Here is a 20,591-nt window from a genome sequence, read left to right as displayed (position 1 = left end):
TATATTTGTTCAACATTTCTTCTTATTTTCAGTGTTGAAAACAGTTGTGCTGTTTAATATGTTTTGGGAAACCTTGATATATTTTTTCAGGATTATTTGATGAATAGAAAGTTTAAAAGAACAGCATTGATTTAGAAATCTTTTCTAACATTATAAATGTTTTTACAGTCTTTTCTTACAAAGAAAAGAAATAAAGTTGCAATTGAGGTATAACGTCGTACGGGTTCTATGTGCCATACGGGTTCGATGAAACTGGAAAGAGTTTCTTTACTGGTTGGCACTGCTGTTGTACTTTACTGAAATATTTGTACTCTGTGAGCTATCATACTGGTAATAATAATAGCTATAGTACTAGGATTAGCAAACACAGACTAGATTATGAAGATATACGCTGGTCACCATAGAGCAAAAGGAGAGGTTGGAGAGATGCGTCTATGGGCCCCGTGCTTTCCTGGGAAACACTGCTATCAACTGCTCCAGATTACCAGACCACATGCAGCTTTATTCACTTTGGCTCCAATTACTGTAAACATTCACCCCAGTTTACTTTCCGATGATCTACGCACATACAGCGACTCTTTAGATACGCCGTCATTTAAAATCTCATTCCACAGACAAACTGCTCAAAGCTACCAGGGTTATTAAGGCTCCTGTTTTAAATCATGATTCTGTGTGTGTGTGTGTGTATGGTTGTGATTACGCTAGCATGAGTGTGTGCGCGTGTGCACACTGTGGTTGTATCAGTGCTCCCATTGAGTCACATAAGGGAGTTTTGTTTGAAGGCCTTTATCCGTCTGTTGGTTTTGTAATAATTTGATAAGCAGAATCATGATTTCTCGTGATGAGGCTTGTTCTGTGGCCAGATGCAAAAAATAGCTCATCTAGTGCGTCTTCAGTCTTCACTTTCCACATTGGCTGTTTGTAAGTTGCTGAGGAAACTTGAGTGATGGATGAAGAGAGAAGGGCATGTGTGCTTTTGAGGTAACCTTTTTCAAAATCAAGTTTGAAATCAAACTTTATGGTGAAGATGGTTGCAGGATGTCCTGCTGGTTAAGCTTGTGAAGAAGCTGGAGACCAGCATCTATTTAAATGTAACCATTTAGCCGACAATTCATCCAAAGTCACTTACAAACGAAAATGGCATTTGAAAATCTACAACTGATACACATTCACGTTTCACATTTGCAAAATATAAAATTGGAATTATTAGAAAGTATAATTTTAAATTAAATTGTATTCAAGTTAAATTTGCAATGTGTAAATGTAACATTTTTTAATGTTAGTTTAAATTCATTCAGATTTAAATTTGACTTGAAGTTGAAATGTATAATTCTAAGTTAAAATTTTACATTTTAAAGTTGTTTTAACCAAAATATTCAATAATAGGTATGTAGAGGTATGTAGAACAGAATATGTAGAATGACGTACAAGTTCAGAAAGTGCACGTCTTCCAAAATGTCACAGTTGCTACTTGAAATCTGCTTTTCCCCCAGATTAATAAAATTCAAAACAATACATTATAACTTTAGGTTGAATAAAATGTAACATTTACATGTAATTGAATTTAAACTTTATGCTTTATAATTTTAAATGTAAAATAAAAATTTAAAGTACCACTTTAAAGGGGACCTATTATGCCCCTTTTCACAGTATGTAATATAAGTCTCTGGCGTCCCCAGAATGAGTCTGTGAATTTTCAGCTCAAAATACCTCACAGGTAATTTATTATAGCTTGTCAAATTTGCCCCTATTTGGGTGTGAGTAAAAACATATTTTTGAGTGTGTCCCTTTAAATGCAAATGAGCTGCTGCTCCACACCCCCTTTCCAGAAGAGGGCGGAGCCTTTACAGCTCATGCTTCCTCGGGCAACAACAAAACTGGAGAATGTCACAGCCAAAATGTCAGAAATGTCAGTAGCAGTGTTCAGCCTTAAATGTTCGAACTGGAGTTGGACACTGATGAAGAGACTCAGGAAGAAGTAACTTTTATAATACAACTTGACGTTTCTGAATGGTTAGTGAATACATTTATGTAGTTGTTGTCGAGTTAACTTTTATTCAACTCATCGCCTAACATGTACAGTCATGTTAATCTAAAAATCTTTCAGAAACAACTTTTGTGCAAATCAAGCAATGAACTGACTCTCGTTTGTGAAGCAGTCCGGTGTAAAATGATTTGCTACAGGAAAGAAATTAAAAATAGGATACAGGCTTATAGGTGCACCCACTGTGAGCTGACAAGCTGTCAGTATGTTCATCAGGAGATGTTTGAGTCTTAAATGGTCAAATAAGAAGGCTATTGTTATGTTTATTTTGGGGAAAAAGTTGCATATAGCCTCTTTAAATAAATACATTAATTTATTATGTTTTCAGCAACTAATAAGAGTGTAGTACTATCAGCTTTGCTTGACACATTTGACCTTCCAGTTTTCCCCTAAAATCAACATAAATATGTGATAAAGAAAAATCCACGTATTCGGTCTGGGCCTGGTGGTATTGTGGTTAAAGTGATGGTTCGGAGTAATTTCAACCTAGGGTCCTTTGCACCATGACCTCGAGCCAAACACCCCCCCAGAAGCTTTTTTTCCCTTGGTCACAAGTGTTATTTAAATTAACTCCTGATGTACTTACAAACTTTCCAATGCCTTGTTTTATGAGTACAGAACCTATTTGTACTACTGTAGAAGTTTGGTACCATTCTGGGCATTATTAGTGGGGTAATTTACGAGATACAACCTTGGATCCATTAGCGCCTGCACTAAGCCATTCGGCTGATATTTCTAAATGAGCACTAACTTTAATAATGTTGGACCAAGAGAAAAAAGGCTTCTGGGGGGGTGTTTGGCTCGAGGTCATGGTGCAAAGGACCCTAGGTTGAAATTACTCTGAACCATCCCTTTAAAGAAGGTCTTGACCCTCAGAGCCCAGAGGGAACTGGCCAACTAGTTTGATGTGATATGATAAAGAACGAATGCCAGCACTCCTTTATTTTTGTTTTTGGAAAAGCGCCATAATGTTATTTTCTTGATTGCAGTTCATTGACAGCTCGGTAGCCCAATTTGCTTGAAGGCCATGAAGCAGCTCTGTAGCCACAGTGTAACACGAGTAAACAGTAAAACTGGAAATGTAATCTTTGAAACTGAATGTTGTTTGTTCTACAGCAGACAGCGCTGCACTGGAGCGCCTTCTACAATCACCCCGAGCATGTTAAGCTGCTGATCAAGCACGATTCAAACATCGGGATTCCAGACAGCGAGGGCAAGATCCCTCTACACTGGGCGGCACATAACAAACACCCCAATGCCACACGTACGGTGCGCTGTATCCTGGTGAGTCCACACTTATGACATCACTAGTAATCTTCACTCTTAAAGTATACGATTGTAGCATCGTTGGTATGTCCCCCATTTGTGTATATTGTAGGAAGCTGCTCCCACCGAGTCTCTATTGAACTGGCAGGACTATGAGGGACGCACCCCTTTGCACTTTGCAGTGGCTGATGGGAATGAGGCGGTGGTTGAGGTCCTGACTTCATATGAGGGTTGCAGTGTGACAGCCTATGACAATCTGTTCAGGACACCGCTGCACTGGGCGGCACTGCTGGGTACACACATTTACACTCATGCATAATTTGACTGATTAAAATAATTATTTGGAATTTAAATCATTTGCTGTAAGTGTAGATGTTAACATAAGGTTTTTATGTGTTTGTGTAGGTCATGCAAAGATTGTCCACCTCCTGTTGGAGAGGAACAAGTCTGGGATGATCCCATCGGACAGTCAGGGAGCAACACCTCTGCACTATGGAGCTCAGAGCAACAATGCTGTAAGACTTCTGTAAAATAACATCTAGTTTGTTTGGACCATGAATGTTTTGCTTTTCATTTGTTTCTTTTAATTTGGCTCCATCAAATCTATTGGAAAAGGTTGTGACTGAACATCAATTTAATAGTTTTTTATTAATTCATTCATATATACGCAAACAGATATAAATGTTCATTTGTTCATTTACTCAATTATTTATTTATACAAATACAATTATTCATTTTGTAATGTAATATATATATATGGGGGGGTATTAACATGCCTAGGACTTTTGTAATAGGGGGGTATTAACATGCCTAGGACTTTTGCACAGTACTGTGTATGTATATATATATAACCAAATATAAAAAAGTTCATTCATTCATTCATTCATTCATTCATTCATTCATTCATTTATATATTTATATATACACAAAAATCTATAAATATATTCCTTTATTTATTAATTAATTAATTTATACACATTAAAATATTAATTTTGTAATATGTATATACACACAACCAAATATAAGAATGTTTATTCATTCATTCATTCATTTATACACATACAAATATAAATATATTTTGCCTAATTATTTTTTGGGGGATTATTAGTTGCAATTAATTTGTTTGCTTGTCCTTTTATTCATTCATTCATTTATTCATTTGTTTTCATATTTATGTATACACAAACAAATATAAATATACTTGCCAGATGATTTATCTATAGGATTATTATTAGTCATTTATTTGTTTATTTAATTATTTATTCATATATTTACATACAAATATAATAATACTTTTTTAAATCTGGATTAATAGTAGTTTTATTTTTATTTTAAAATTGTATACACATACAAATATAATTTGGGATTATTAGTACTGTTTTTGTTTGATGAACATTGGTGTCTTTTGTGACATTACTGTTATTGCTGCCATTTTATATATAAGCTCTTGGCCTCTTTGGTATCCTATTTCTTTATTTAATTGGTTTTATGTGATTTGACCTATTTATTGTGTTTTCTTGTCTGTTAAGGACACAGTTGCAGTGTTCCTGAAACACCACTCTGTGCGCGATGAGCCCGATCTGGAGGGACGAACAGCCTTCATGTGGGCTGCTGGGAAGGGCAGTGATGATGTCATCAAAATTATGCTGGATCTGAAAAAGGACCTGGACATCAACATGACTGACAAATATGGAGGGACAGGTGTGTGAGAGAGTTACACACTCGCAAACACATACACACACTCAGATTGTCATTTTGAACACAATTACCCATTCCTGGCCTAAACTGGTTAGTTTCAGCTCAGATCAGTGATAATTGCATTTTCTTTTCAATCAAGCAATTAACAAGCCATTTCCAATGTATGTACCCCCCATACAGCCTTAACAAGAGTTGACGGTTTGTTCGCTGTCTTCATGTGCTCCTGTGTGTGTGTGTGTGTGTGTGTGTGTGTGTGTAGCACTTCATGCGGCTGCTCTCTCAGGGCATGTGTCCACTGTGCGCTTGTTGCTAGAGCAGGGAGCCATGGTGGATCCGCTGGACGTAATGAAACACACGCCACTGTTTCGTGCTTGTGAGATGGGCCATAGAGATGTCATCCTAACACTGATCAAAGGTTTGTAACAGCATACATGCCCCTTTATCCTCCCTATAGACAATGATGTGCAGGAAAATAATACAAATATGCAAAAAAACAATGAAAATCATTTTACTTTAGACATTTAATATGTCGAAAATCTAAAATATGTTAAAAATACAAATACAATTTAAGTATTTTTAAATATAGTATGTTTACATTTATTTATTTGTGTTTATTATTTAGACATATTATGTTCCAAGTAGTGTTAATTTTGTCAGCAATTTAGTTATTTAGTTAATAAGCCTTAGTCCTAGTCCTCAAACATACTTTTTATTTTTTTATCATATTTAGGTAACCTTGTCCTGTTTTTGTTTTATTAAAACTGACTTAAGTGACTAAATGTCAAGTCAAGTCACCTTCATTTATAGAGCGCTTTTAACAATATGGATTGTTTCAAAGCAGCTTTACAGTGATAATAGGAAATTATAGAAACAGATTGTTTAGGCTTTACAACAGCTCTAGGATAAAGTTATTGTCCAGCTAAAGTTAGTTTTGATTGATTGATTCACTTCCGTTGCGAAGATCATTAGTTATTAACTTAGGGGCGGTTAACACAACACCGCTCTAACAGAAAAATCTCAACGCGCTCCGGCCACCCATCCACACAAAACAGTGCCTGGTGTCTCGAGAACGCACTCCCTGAAATAGGTTCGACGTCTGGGCATTTTAGTCTAGTTTTAGTCAATGCAAACTTAGTCACAATTTAGTCATGCTGCATAATGGTTCAATTATTTTGCTCAAATTTATAATCACAACAATTGTCATTTGAAAATTTCATTTTTATTTCATCAGAATTATTGCACTTTCACCTATAAGCACAAATTAAGAGAATCTCATCTCGTATGCATGGTTTATTTTACCTCATCTATTTTCCTGATTTATTATAGGCTATTTATCATATAAATTAACACACTCTCTACATTATGAAAACTTGTAAAACAAGAAACGTCTCACAACAATTAAAACAGTGAAATTCCTAATGGTACTTTCTATAATTCCAAATTACATTAATGTTTTTCTATTAAGACAACAGCAAAAAAAGAAAAGAAAAAAAGAAGAGATTATCACACATAGTGCATTTATTCCACAACCACAATCACAAGCAATATAGTTGAGATCCGTGTTTGGATTTAATATAGTTCATCACTTAAGGTTTGATGTTAGATTTAGTCTTAGGCTCGCAGCAAACAGCACAAACGGTGAAGGAGCACAGACTGACTCACTTTCATTTGAGGCAGAATAAACTAAAATTCGGAACCGCTTACTACTCTTAATATTTGATAAAGGTTATACGAGTAGTATAATAGTATGTAGTTCTGAATTCAGCATGTGTTTTCAGATAATCCACACTTTTTCCACAGTGTAGAGAGAACGCGTGGTTGCCACATTGCAAAGATTAAGTAAAACACTAGACAGAAAATGTATTCTTTTAAGAGAAAAGCTCTGATTGGGGTCTTAAAATCTTGAAATCTGGCAACTGCAAGCATGAAATGACAAAAAATGAAGAGAGATTTTGTTGAAGCTGCTATTTTTTAACTACATTTTAGTCTTGTCTTTTTTCGTCAACTATATTCCATGTTGATATAGTCAGTTATCGTTTAACGACGTTTGTGTTGTCTCGTTTTAGTCATGCAAAAAAGGTTGTTGACGAACATTCTTCTTCATAAATTTCGATAACAAAATTAACACTGGTTCCAAGTCTGTCTAAAATAATTAGTTCAATTGTTTTTGCCCACTTTTATCTATTTAATTACATTTTTTTATTTGATGAACATTGATATGCTTCTGTCTTTAATCCATCATGAGCTGCTTTTGATTCAATGATCATGTTATTTAAATTTCTAACATAAAAAAATTAAATTCAACCATTTTTGTAATTAAACAATTTTATTTTAGACACATGCATCACATTCCTTTCTAGACAGCTTCGTTTATCATGATTGTAGTGTTCTAGTTTTGCTAAGCATCGCTTGAGATGTTTTGAAAACTTCTTGTGGCACTTTGTTGGTGGAAATGTGTCTGACATCTTTGTTTAAAATACACCAGTTCCCAGAGTGCTAATGGTAAATCTGCATCTTGAATATGCTTAGGAGGGGCACGTGTTGATCTGGTAGACATAGACGGTCACTCTGCGCTGCACTGGGCGGCTCTGGGCGGTAATGCAGAGGTATGTGAGGTGCTGATGGAGAACGGGATCAGTCCTAACCTGCAGGACCACGCTGGACGAACTCCCCTGCAGTGTGCGGCATATGCCGGCTACATCAACTGCATGGCCTTGCTCATTCAGCATGATGCAGATCCCAATATCCAGGACAAGGAGGTATGATTGTAAAGCAAGCCCAAAGCCAACACTGAGAACATGTACTGGCCATTACCCATGAGCGCCCTGCTTGAGATTTGAAAAAGAGAGAGACTGAAAAATAACAAGAAGTCTATTTTTGTGTACGTTTGTGTGTTAAGGGGAGAACCGCGCTCCACTGGTCCTGTAATAACGGTTATCTGGATGCTGTGAAGCTGCTTTTGGGGTGTGGGACATTCCCCAACCATATGGAGCACACCGAGGAGAGGTAACAAACATTCACACATGCACACAGTTCGTGTGGTGTGGCCTAGTGGTTACAGATCAGATGTTCTTATTTAAACCATTTTGAATGTTTGGGGTTAGTAAGAAATTAATACTTTTATTCAGCAAGGATGCAATAAATGTTTCAAAATTGAGAGAATTCTTTGTAAAACTATAAATGTCTTTACTATTTCAAATAAATGCTGTTCTTTGGAACTGTAGCTCAAACAGTAGAGCGCTGGCGCTTGCAACGCCAAGGTAATGGGTTCGATTCCCAGGGAAAGCAAGAACTGATAAGAATGTAAATGTGTATCTTGAAATGCAATGTAAGTCGCTTTGGATAAAAGCGTCTGCCAAATGCATAAATGTAAATGTAACTCTATATTCATCAACGAATCCTGAAAATATTTTTTATTATGGTTTCCACAAAAAAATTAAGCAGCACAACTGTTTTTAACATTGATAATAATAAGAAATCAGCATATTAGAATGAAGGATCATGTGATACTGAAGACAGCAATTCAAACCACGCCCCTGCAAGTTACACCTCCCGCGAAGAAACAAGCGTGGATGTCACTGACTAAAACAATCTTTTGAAGTAAAAATTTTAGGTTTTATGTATGAAAGGTTTGTAAGGCTAGCTTATATTGCTTTCAAATCTTATGAAGTATGAAATAGCTATTTGTAAAACATAAAATAAATGATACAATCAAATTAATAAAGTCTCAGGGTAATTATATCTAAAAACCTACCCCCAATTAACCCTAAATCTACCCCTTCCATAAAATGTAAATTTACTGTAGAGTTTCATTGTTAAAGGGATAGTTCACCCAAAAATGAAAATTCTGCCATCATTTACTCTCCCTCAAGTTGTTCCAAACCTGTATGATTTCCTTTCTTCTGCTAAACACAAAAGAAGATATTTTAAAGAAGGTTGGTAATTAAACAGTTGCTGGTCCCCATTGACATCCATAGTATTTTTTTTCCTACTATGGAAGTCAATGGGGTCCATCAGTCGTTTGGTTACCGACTTTCTTCAAAATATCTTCTTTTGTGTTCAGCAGAAGAAACAAAGTCATACAGGTTTGGAACAACTTGAGGGAGAGTAAATGATGACAGAATTTTCATTTTTGGGCGAACTATCCCTTTAAAATAATTTAAAAACTGAGAAAAACAAACAGGATGACTTGCGGCACCTGGTGATCTATGTAATACGATCTGTATGCCTTCACTAGGTGGCGTTAGTGAAGCTTAGTGAAGATCTGTACTAGTGACAACGGCTGCGTCCGAAATCGCATACTCTCTTGAGTTGGTACTTATTTTGAATGAGTAATTACTTCACGACCGCTAAAAAAGTATGCTCTATATAGTTGGAATGTGTGTAGTTTGAATGTAATCTGGACATACTACATTTGCCATGTTGTCCTTATAACGTGTCCTACCAGCATCAGTTACGTCGCTTCACTGCCATTCACAAATCCTCTCCCGTGGCCTCATAGGATAGTAAAATGTCCATCGTATGCATGCGTCAGAATCTCGCTGGAAAAAGTAGGTCATTTTAAGTTGTCCTACTCTTTTAAGAGTACTGTGAAATCGCACATACTTCTTTTGTCACATTCTGATTTTCATCTCCTATAGAGTAGGGAAGTATGCAATTTTGGATGCAACCAGCATCAGCGATTCCAGGAGGGCCTCTGATGACATCCCGAATGGCAGTTTCATTGTAGGGGGGGTGTAACTTGTAGAACTGCAGGAAGCAGTCGGGCATACTTTTTTCAGAAACATAAAATATCTTACTAACCCCAGTATTTTAAACACTCTGTGTTAAATGACTAGGTACACTCCTCTAGACTATGCCCTGCTGGGGGAGCATCAGGAACTGACCCAGTTTCTATTGGAGCATGGAGCTCTGTCCATCGCCGCCATCCAGGACATCGCCGCCTCATCCATCCAGGCTCTTTACAAAGGCTACAAGGTCCGACGGGCCTTCAAAGAACGCAAGAAGCTCCTCATGAGACATGAGCAACTACGCAAGGACGCTGCAAAGTAAGACTCTCGTAAACACACATAGGTTATTCTGCCTTGAAGAGAAAGAGATAAATGCTGGGGTGCAAATATTCTCTTACCCACAATCCAGTGCTGATTGATGTGGCTGATCTGTGGAGCTGACATGGAATGTTTGCATGAATATAATACGTGTTGTTTAATTATGTGTGTTTGCTCTGAACCAGCTCATCTATCTATCTACCTGCCTGCTGAGGAATATGAGCATCAATTTCTTGCTGTCAATAATGGAAATAGATGAGACGATAGAGAGAGAAAGAGCGCAAGAGAGATTCACTCATTTTCTGTTAATTGGGCAACACTCAGCTGCTCAACAGCTTGACATTTAGAGTCTGTCAGCTCTGAGGATGAATGAATACACACATACACAGATTGGAATATGCTCTTCTCTCTTTTCCAGGCTCTGCATACTCGCATTAACATACATCCTCTAAACTTGTTTGCGTAGTCCGACCCTCTAACCGTCTGTCTTTTATCTGTGTTATTCCGCCCGCAATCTATCCATCTGCTCATTCGTTTTTGTTTCCTGCTAGGTAAAGGTGTTCAAAACCATGGAGGGATGTGTAATGCTGTCCTGTTAAACTCAGATATTGACTTGAAAGAGATATTGTACCAACCAGTAATCAGAACAAAAAGCAGATGAAAGATTAATAATTGATCTGACTCATAAAAACATAAATTAACTAAAATGGGTTGTACGTACACTGCCGTTCAATTGATTTTTTTAAATATATTTTGAAAGTCTCTTATTTGATCATACAGGAAAAAACGTAATATTGTGAAATATTTTTTATTTTATTTTAATAGATTTTAAAGTGTAATTCCTATTATTCCTGTGATGGCAAAGCTGAATTTTCAGCATCATTACTCCAGTCTTTAGTGTCACATGATCCTTCAGAAATCATTCTAATATGCCGATTTGCTGCCTAAGAAACATTTATTTTAACAATGTAAAAGTATTACTGTCACTTTTGATGCACTTTAATGCGTCCTTGCTGAATAAAAGTATTAATTAAAAATATATTTTTTTAAATCTGATCCCAAACTTTTGTACTGTAGTTTAAGTGTATTACACCAGATACTTGACCTAGAACTGACAGCCAGCAGCAAGCGTCACAACAAACATTAAATAAATGATCCAGGACAGTCATCATCAACAGGATAAATATGTGTCAAGTCAATAAATTTGTGTTGTGTGTGTTTTTTGTTTCTCTAGGAAGAGGGAGGAGGAACGCAGACGTGAGGCAGAGCAGCAGCTCTCATTGGCTGAGGCGGATCACAAGCAGCACGTGTCATTGGCTGCAGTCGGAGTGGAAAAACTTTCACTGGATGAAACGGAGCAGAGGTTTAAAGATCCAGTGGCGGTGAAAGGACACAAACACAAAAAGTCCACCAGTGCTCATAACATTCATTCACAGAGCAGGAGAGAGAAACAACATAGAACTGGTGAGTTTAGTTTATGAATAAAAAGTAAAGAATAACATGCTGACCTTGAATGCACATTCATTTGTCAATAAATCTGTATTTTTAAACATTTTATTAAAAATATCGGTCTGATAATAAGCTGATAATTATTTTCATGTCATGGCTGCTAACCAATAAACGGCCAATAATAAAAATCCTGTAATACTGATTTCAAATTCATAAAATAAAAAATATGATCATCCTCTTGTGAGGGACCTCCATCCTAAAATGTTAAAGGCAGCTATATATATTTTCACGTATAAAGACCCAATTTATACTGTGAAAAATTAGTATTATAAATATGTCAAATATTTATTTGAAAGTCTTTAGTTTTTATTACTTAAGATTATTTCACTTACATATGCTTTGTCTGTTTTCTGAAAATCAGTCAACACTTTCACCCACATTTGTCTATCGATCATAATCAAGCATTTAACAGCACCATAATAATAACAAATAATCTTCTGTTGTGCCACCTAATGTTATTGCACTTTGTCATCTCTAACGAATTGCTCTGTTTCTCTGTCAGAGCGCAGAACGAGAGAGGCCAAAACACCAGACACTACTCTCCCCCCTGCGACCTCTGGCCTCATGGTGACCCATCTGAGTACCAAGAAGTGTTCAGGCACTGTAGAGGAGGTGTGTGGGATAGAGACGTGTGGCCTAGACACATGCGTGTCAGTGGAATGTGGATCCACACATGAGCGCCGATCCCCCGCTGGGTCCAGTCGACCAGGCAGTGCCAAACTGGTCCACACAGGAGCCCATGTAGCACCAGGCCACATGGAGACCACCACAACCCCCAAATCAGCAATACAGGCCAGACCCAGGACTATAGCTGCCCACTCAAAACCAGCGGCCCAGTCTACACTAGGCTCCACAGAGGCACCGACAGACGGCATCTATAGATCGACGTCCAAGGGGAACAAGCCAGCATCAGACCACAAACCCACAGGATCCCAGCAATATATCGTCACCAACTCCCCCTCAGGAAGAACCTCTGTCACTCGACAAAAAGAGAGACGGGCAGAAAGAGAGATGGACAGAGAAAAGGATAAAAGATCAAGGACTGAGGGACAGAAAGAGACTGGAAGAGAGAAACAGGAGATCGACAAAGAGAGATGGATGAGCAGAACAAGAAAAAATCAACAGGACAAAGAGAAGGAAATGAAGGGAGACAGCATCCGTTGTAAGAATCAGGCGGCCGTTGTGATACAGAGAGCATGGAGGAGGTACTGATGTTTTTTTCTTCCTCTATTTCTCTACTACAATAAATACTTGATTCTGATTGGCCAATCACAACATTTTAAACTCAAATATTTTTGTATAATGACTGTGTTTGGCCACTGTCCCTGGAAACTAGTCTCCTAAACTAGGCATATTCAAATGCTCTAGTTTTCATCAATCGGAATAAATCCAATCCCATTTCAGATTCTGAAAGTTCTGTTTATATGAACCCTAAAAGTTGCAATCTGATTTACATTTCCGTTTACATGTGCGTTACATGTATTCCAAACAAAAGTTAGTGTCCAGTCGACGCGTTCAGAACCGAAAAAAGCCATTGCGATGTTGTCACCAGAGCTACTGTGAGTATAATTGTACATTTTGCCTTGATGACATATCTAAAAATGAAAGCTGGCATTAATGTCAGAAGTAATTATTATTAAAGTAAGCAAATATTAAAGTAACCCTGTAGTCAATAATTTTATCCCTTAAAACTCATCTTTGATCACCAAAATGACATATTTAAAAGTTTTTCCTTTAAAAAAAAATCGTCATGCCTTAAAAAAGCTTGAATGTAACTCTACACCCTTGCCTCATTTAGTATACGCGGTTCTATGATTATGCAAATTAGCCCCTGGCTCCATCACACCAGCTCAGAGATCCACTCGTTGACGAAACACCAGCGATTTTAAAGGGGTCATATAATGGCACATGCACTTTTACAAGTTGATTGTACTGAAATGTGTGTTGGCAGTGCCTGTACTCAACCATCATAAAATGATAAAAATCCATCCAGTGTTTTTTTTTTAAATCTTCTTATGTTTTCCCCTGTCTCAAATCAAGCCGTTCGATTTTGTGACGTCACAAATTTGACGCCCCTCCCATGATTGTTGATTGACAGCAGAGTTTCAACACAGACCCGCCCTCGCTCATGAGCGAGCTGTCATCATAGTCCGCGCGGTCATTGTTGATACGCTGGAGCACTGTCTGTGAGCAGAATGGTGTCTAAGCGATTGTGGTGTTCTGTTCTTGGGTGTAATAAGGAACACAGCAGTCATTTTGATGTTCCTAAATCCGAACCGCACGTTTATAATGAACAACGCGTTATGGTTATTGTGTTATTGTGTTACAAACGGTGTACGCACAGAACAGAGGGGCGGGGTAAGCAAAGCTCATTATCATTTAAAGACACATGCACTTAAACGGCATGCTGAAAACAGAGCTGTTTTTGACCAGGTAAAATTAGTGTTTTCTTACAATACTAATGAGAATTTTTAATGAAAGTATATTACAAACTTTTAATTTAGACCCTAAATAATCATATTAGGTTGTACAAAAATGGCATTATATGACCCCTTTAAACTGCGTTTTTGGAGACTGTCTTTGGTTCACTGCAGATTTAAAGTGAAAATACTCAGCAATGGTGCTGAATTATGAGTTTGCAAATGGTTTGTCTTAAAGCATATTAAAAACATCACATAGACATATAATAACATTAAAACAGTTTCGCCACAGGGGGACTTAAATATTCAGTCTCATCCCCTGGCCAGTTCATAAGACATGAGACGTTACATATGCACGTTTGTATGACGTAAAATGTATGTAAACATATGCATCATGGCACTGCGCATGTGTGCAAATTTGAGAAAATAATCAGATTCAAGTGTTTACATGCTTAATTTTTTCCTGTTGATCGGATTATTTGTGGTCTACAATACCCCTTTCAATCTGATCGAAATTTCATTTGGATCAAGCTTAATCTAAACAATTTAGGTGTTTATGTGAAGGCTTTTTCATCTGATTGAGCCGCCAATATGATTATAAACGGATTATTTGGATGCATGTAAACGTAGCTAGCTACTGTGTCTTCTCTCATATCTCATCTCTCCGATTAATATTTTACAAATATTTATAATACTAATTTTTCACAGTATAAATTGGATTTTTATACATGACAAAATACATTTACAAATAAATGGATAATAAATTAATTTAAAAACATTAACTGTTTAAATCATCTTTTCCTCTAAATCAACTCAGAAAATGCAAGAAAAGTCTGCAGATTCCATATGTGTCTGCTCTTATGTTGCCCACATGTTCCTTGTTTGAGTTGTGGCATGGCTTTGTGCCCACCAGCACATCAACACCTCTGAGGGGAGGTCACCAGAATAGGCCTCTTATTTATTTGTGTGTGTGTGTGTGTGTGTGTGTGTGTGTGTGTGTGTGTGTGAGTGTGAGTGTAGGGAGTGTAATGCAGGCCCATGAGTGCACTTTCTTTTAATGGCTTTACTAAAATAATGGGATTCAGAGTACAAAGAAGGTATATGCACATTCTTCAAGTCCTTTTTATGAACAGTAATGTGGTTTGCTCGTTTGATTTTACATCTTTAATATGCTGTCGCTGCATTTGCTGGTACGTATGTGCTTGTGAAAGCGTAACATGTTTTTCCATTCAGGTCTTGTATTCGGGGTCGTCTTCGTAAGGTACTGTGCAGGACTGTGAAAGGGACGGAGTCTGCTGAAGTCACAGCCCTGTTGATTCAGTTATTATGGGAGTGGCCTATAGCTCATGGCCACACCCACCATAAAACTTCTTCTGAAGTTCAAGCTGCTCCTACCAGGAACGCTGGGAAAAAAAGCTCTGTGCTCCAAAATATCTACGGTGAGTGTTATATTACTGTCCACTAGGATAAACCAATTAATATCACAGTTTTAATCATGTTAGGAATGACATGTAGGTACACATTAAAGAGTTTGTTCATTTTCCCAGCCCTAATTTGCATATTATATAAATAGATAGCCGTTCAAAAGTTTGGGATCGGTACGATTTTTTTATGTTTTTAAAAGAAGTCTCTTATCCTCACCTAGGCTGCATTTATTTGATTAAAAATACAGAAAAATACAGTAATATTCGTGAAATATTAATACAAATTTAAATAACTGTTTTCTATTGGAATATATTTTACAATGTAATTAATTCCTGTGATGGTAAAGCTGAATTTTCAGCATCATTACTCCAGTCTTCGGTGTCACTTGATCCTTCAGAAATCATTCTAATTTGCTGATTTGCTGGTCAAATAAAATTTATTATTATTATCAATGTTGAAAACAGTTGAATAAAACAGTTGAACATTTTTCAGGATTCTTTGATGAATAGAAAGTTAAAACAGAAAATAAAAACAGCATTTATTGGAAATGGAAAGCATTTTTTTTAAAGAAATTAATATTTTTATTCAGCAAGGATGCATTAAAATAGTCAAAAGTGACAGTAAAGACATTTATAATGATACAAAAGATTATATTTCAAATAAATGCTGTTCTTTTGAACTTTCTCTCTATCAAAGAATCCTGAAAAAAAGTATCACTGTTTCTACAAAAATGTTAAGCAGCACAAATGTTTTCGTCATTGATAATAATAACAAATGTTTGAGCAGCAAATCAGCATATAAGAATGATTTCAAAAGGTCATTTGACTCTATTCAAGATATATTAAAATAGAATTGTATTTATTTATAACCATATGCCTGATCGCTTGTAAAAGTAATTGGATACCTTTCCTCAAATAGCGACATGATTTGAGTTATGATTCCTGTCCGTAGCATAAGTTACGTTTAAAAGTAGGCCAAGCATCACTAATAAGATTATTACAGAGGGGTGTTATGTTTTATGTGACGTTCCAACACAGACACACACCGTCACCCCTCCCTCCTTTCATATCAGTTGATAAGGTGGAGTTTCGACCCAGTTAACGCAACTGACCTTCAGCAGACATGAACAGGTGATGATGGCTGAGCAGGCCAGAGACGCTCTCATTCTCAAACACACGCGCACACGTACACACACACACACGGACACTCGTTCCCCTCCCCGCTCCTCCCTGACAGTGACAGCGCTTTGAAAAGTTCATTGCTGTCAGACGGAATGTCGAGCTGTCTCCTCTCGCTCACAAACGCAAACCTCCCTCCCCTCGTCCTGCCCGCCGCTGCCAGATGGACACGCGCTCACACACACACCTGCACGTTTGATACCAAACTGTCCACTTCTTGTTATTTTAACAGCTCTAGTATCAGTCGCGAGTCGTGACGTTAACGTGGAGATATTGATCCATTCAAGTAAACAAAATATGTGCATGTGACCACATCTAAAGCAATAAACACTGCTGTTATTTTTGTTCTAGGTGGCGCCCCATCCAAAAGAGGGCACTCTCTCCGGGTTGCAGTGCTTAAACCACAGAGCCAAAGCCAAGCGCTGCTGGATCTGTCACTCAAAACAAACAAACAGTGTGAGTACTGGGGTTTATAATCACTGCTTGTGTTCTTTTCAGCAGCCATCACTCCAATCTTTAGTGTCCTTCAGAAATCATTCTTATGATGCTGATTTGGTGCTCAAGAAACATTTCTTATCACCATCAATGTTGAAAACTGCTTAATATTTTAAGCGTTTGTGGAAACCGTGATACACCACCAAATGTTTGGGATAAGATTCAAAAAAGAAAAGGAATTGTTACTTTTAGTCAGCTAGGACACATTCAATTAATCTAAAGTTACTGTAGACATTTACAAAAGATTTCCTTTTAAAAATATATATAAAGTCATTTTAAAAATTAAAATAGTTTTTTTTAGTGCAATATTTCACAATATTACTGTTTTTAATGTATGTTTGATCAAATAAATGCAGCCTCAGTGAGCATAAAGGCCAATTCACACTGCACTGACAGATGGCGACCAACGGCAACAGCCCTTCATCAGGTTTTGTCGAATCAGTGTTACCCGTCAATGTCTGTTGTCATTGGTCAGCGCTCGTTTTCGCCATTGAATCAGTGTTTGTCAGGTCGTGGAACGTCTTGAGAAGTGACATACTGTAATCTGGTGTTTGTCAGCGTTTGTCGGTGCAGTGTGGATTGGCCTAATCCAAATGTTTGACTGATAGCATATGTGTGCTTTCTTTATCCACAGTGAGTGCCGTCGACTGTGTGAGCCTGGTGGATTCTTTAAATCAGGCAAAGCAATACTCTTACCATCTACGCCCATCCAGTACTGGCAGTCAAAGCAGTCAGAACAGAACTAAGAACTAACACCACACAATGGACCCCAACATGTGTTTTTGTTGTGTTTTTGTTTTACAGGAACTAAATCTCTCTAAGAGACACAGGGATTATATGCACTTAAACTCATTTGATGTCTATTTAAACTATTGCATGAGGTACAGTGAACTCGCATGGTCCGTGTCTGGGTTTACATATGAAATCTGCAGTATCACCTTGATTATTGCAGAGGTTAGAGGTTAAAACCACAAACACAACAAATGTATTAGATAACCTTTCATTCTGTCAACAACAGGTCATATACCTGTCGTAAGGGTGACACGCCTTACATAAGACCACCTGCATGGGAGACCACTGAGTGTACATTAAAGATGTCACAAGGCTCTCTTTGAAACATACTCATATTTACAGCCCATTTCTGATATTGTTACAGATCTAGGCATTGTATTCTTATACTCTATCGCCAGCCCTATTTTTGAGTGGGTTGGATTATTAATACATTTTATTCATAATTTTAAATCATTGTACTCTGTGTATTTTTTTTACTATTGCTGTATCATTGTAAATAAATTTTGTAAAAGTGAAGATACCTCAATTTATGTGTTAAGAAGGGAAAGCTTTTGCTGTCATTTTTGCTAGAATCATCTTACCTCACAGACTTTGTTCTTAATCCTGAGAGTAATAATTATGCTAGCGTTCAAAAAGTTTGAGGTTGGTGAGATTAATTTTATGTTTTTGAAACACTCTTATGCTCACCAAGGCTGTATTTATTTTAACAAGAATACAGTAAGCTTTTAAAAACTATTAAGATTTTTCTATTTTAATACATTTTTGTCACATGATCGTTCCGAAATTGTTCTAATATATTTGGTTAACATTTTTTCTTATTATCAATGTTGAAAACAGCTGTGCTGTTTAATATTTTTGTAAAAACGGATAATTTTTTCAGGATTCTTTGATGAATAGAATGTTTAAAAGTACAACAGTTATTTGAAGTATTTTATAACGATACAAATATCACTTTTGATCAATTTAATGCATCTTTGATGAATATAAGTTAATTTATTTGGAAGAAAAAAAAACTTTTGAACAGTGTTCCCATTTTTAAATTCAGAATTCTTTAAGAAACTTTAAAACAGCAGCTGTTTGTATGTTCCAGTTGCTTTGAGTAAATACCATTATTTCATGAATTCATTTGATTACGAAACAGTGGGTAATAAAAAATAAAATAAAAAAAACTCTCCAGTTCTATATTCATAAATGTGCAATAAATCTGAAACCAAACTAATCAGTTCATTATCACAAGGTTTATTTTCTTCATTTTGTACAAAACGACTGGAATCAGAAAAAAAAGAACATGAATGGCTGCGGTCAGCAGTTAATAGATGTCCCTCATGGCCATGTTGGCCCGCTGACCAGACATTGTCACACTGTAGCAGTACAGCAAGTCAGTCAGCCACTGCTCTCGAGTCTCTCCACCATAGTAATGCTGCAAAAACAAACAGTAAAGAGAGTGTCGGTACTGCGAGTTTAAGCTTTAAACTTTTAAAAATGTAAGCATTTTAAGTTTGATCTTTTGAAGCAAAATTAAAATAGATGCATGCAATTTTAAGCATTACACGTTACATATTTTGATGTGCCATACCGTTAAGTCCTGTATGATTTGTTGCAGTAGACTGGCGTTGGCCATCATGTGGTTGCGTAATTGAGTGTGCTGAAGAAGTAATGACAGGATCTGTGCCAACAGGGGGAGCTCTTCCTCACAAAGGTCGCACACACGAAAAGACTGGAGGACCAATCGCAGGAGCCTCGGTACCGCACTCAACGCAGCAAAACATGCCTCCCACACGGCATCCCTGAAGGAGATAAACGTTTTGACAACATATTTAGTTTTCGTTTTGAGCGTTAGATTGGACCACCCATTTCTTTGAAGTCAGCATAAAGCGGCGGTTTGCAACAGTCTTTTCTTCACTATTGTGACGTGATTGTGAGGGAAACAGATTCTCGAACAAGAAAAAATGTAGGGTGGGACTTATTTTTGTCCACCGGAATTGGATTGTAGTGGTTTACTTGCTGTAAACTCGTATGAGTGACAGGTTATAATTATGTGCACGGATATATCATTTATAATACTGAAATATTCCATAAAAAACAAGAATTGTCCATTTCGATTTCATGGTGACTTTAACCACAAGCCCCAGTTTGTAACTAAGATCGCATGTGCTATGATATGTGAAAAAAGGTGGCAAAAATGTTATGAATATATTAATAATTGGTTTATATATTTATAAATAATGATTATATATTTATTATTCAGAATCATTGTAATTAATATTTCTTATATATTACAGACAAATTAATAGACACTTGTATACTATTTCTGAATAGATTGCTGATGATAACTTTTAGGCGCATCAAAACAAGCAACTATTTTCAAATGTTTTTATTTTGCGGTCTTCATGAGACTGCCCTTTTTGGACTTTCCCCAGTCCTGTTTTCCAAATTCTCTTTGCTGTATTATCCAATAGTCTTCTTTGTGGTGTATAAATGTTACTCTATGCAAATATTGTGTGTGTGTGTGGGTGCGAGAGTGTTAGCGAGCACACCTCTTGCGGGCACTCTGCTCCAGTTGTAGCAGCAGATTGAGCATGCTCAGGCAACAGTCAGACAGGAAGTGGAGGAGTGTGTCGCTGGGCAGGAAGTTGACATCCAATAACCGGGGAACACACCTTAAAATCGCTGCGCACACACAGTCTGGCACCACGGCGAGTCCACACTACAAAGA

The 20,591-nt window shown here is 37.0% G+C and overlaps 2 protein-coding genes across 2 annotated transcripts in view; one reads left to right on the top strand and one right to left on the bottom strand.

Annotated features, from left to right (window-relative positions):
- invs (inversin) overlaps nt 1-19,092 on the top strand; it is a 29,812-nt gene extending 10,720 nt beyond the window's left edge. Inside the window, exons 6-18 of the mRNA XM_081388941.1 lie at nt 3,161-3,328; nt 3,423-3,603; nt 3,716-3,825; nt 4,840-5,011; nt 5,268-5,423; nt 7,538-7,767; nt 7,908-8,014; nt 9,847-10,056; nt 11,291-11,520; nt 12,068-12,770; nt 15,219-15,424; nt 16,940-17,044; nt 17,718-19,092. Of these exons, the coding sequence (XP_081245067.1) occupies nt 3,161-3,328; nt 3,423-3,603; nt 3,716-3,825; nt 4,840-5,011; nt 5,268-5,423; nt 7,538-7,767; nt 7,908-8,014; nt 9,847-10,056; nt 11,291-11,520; nt 12,068-12,770; nt 15,219-15,424; nt 16,940-17,044; nt 17,718-17,836 (2,697 nt within the window). The 3' untranslated portion in view covers nt 17,837-19,092. The remainder of the gene's footprint in view (nt 1-3,160; nt 3,329-3,422; nt 3,604-3,715; nt 3,826-4,839; nt 5,012-5,267; nt 5,424-7,537; nt 7,768-7,907; nt 8,015-9,846; nt 10,057-11,290; nt 11,521-12,067; nt 12,771-15,218; nt 15,425-16,939; nt 17,045-17,717) is intronic.
- Nucleotides 18,832-20,591, bottom strand: part of tex10 (testis expressed 10) — an 18,272-nt gene continuing 16,512 nt past the window's right edge. The window contains exons 14-16 of the mRNA XM_081388942.1: nt 20,413-20,582; nt 19,452-19,662; nt 18,832-19,295 (exon numbers count right to left, since the gene is read on the bottom strand). Of these exons, the coding sequence (XP_081245068.1) occupies nt 19,185-19,295; nt 19,452-19,662; nt 20,413-20,582 (492 nt within the window). The 3' untranslated portion in view covers nt 18,832-19,184. The remainder of the gene's footprint in view (nt 19,296-19,451; nt 19,663-20,412; nt 20,583-20,591) is intronic.

Source organism: Scardinius erythrophthalmus, assembly GCF_964197995.2.
Source record: "Scardinius erythrophthalmus genome assembly, chromosome: 16".
NCBI classification, from domain to species: domain Eukaryota; kingdom Metazoa; phylum Chordata; class Actinopteri; order Cypriniformes; family Leuciscidae; genus Scardinius; species Scardinius erythrophthalmus.
This window is presented reverse-complemented; position numbering and strand designations above follow the sequence as displayed.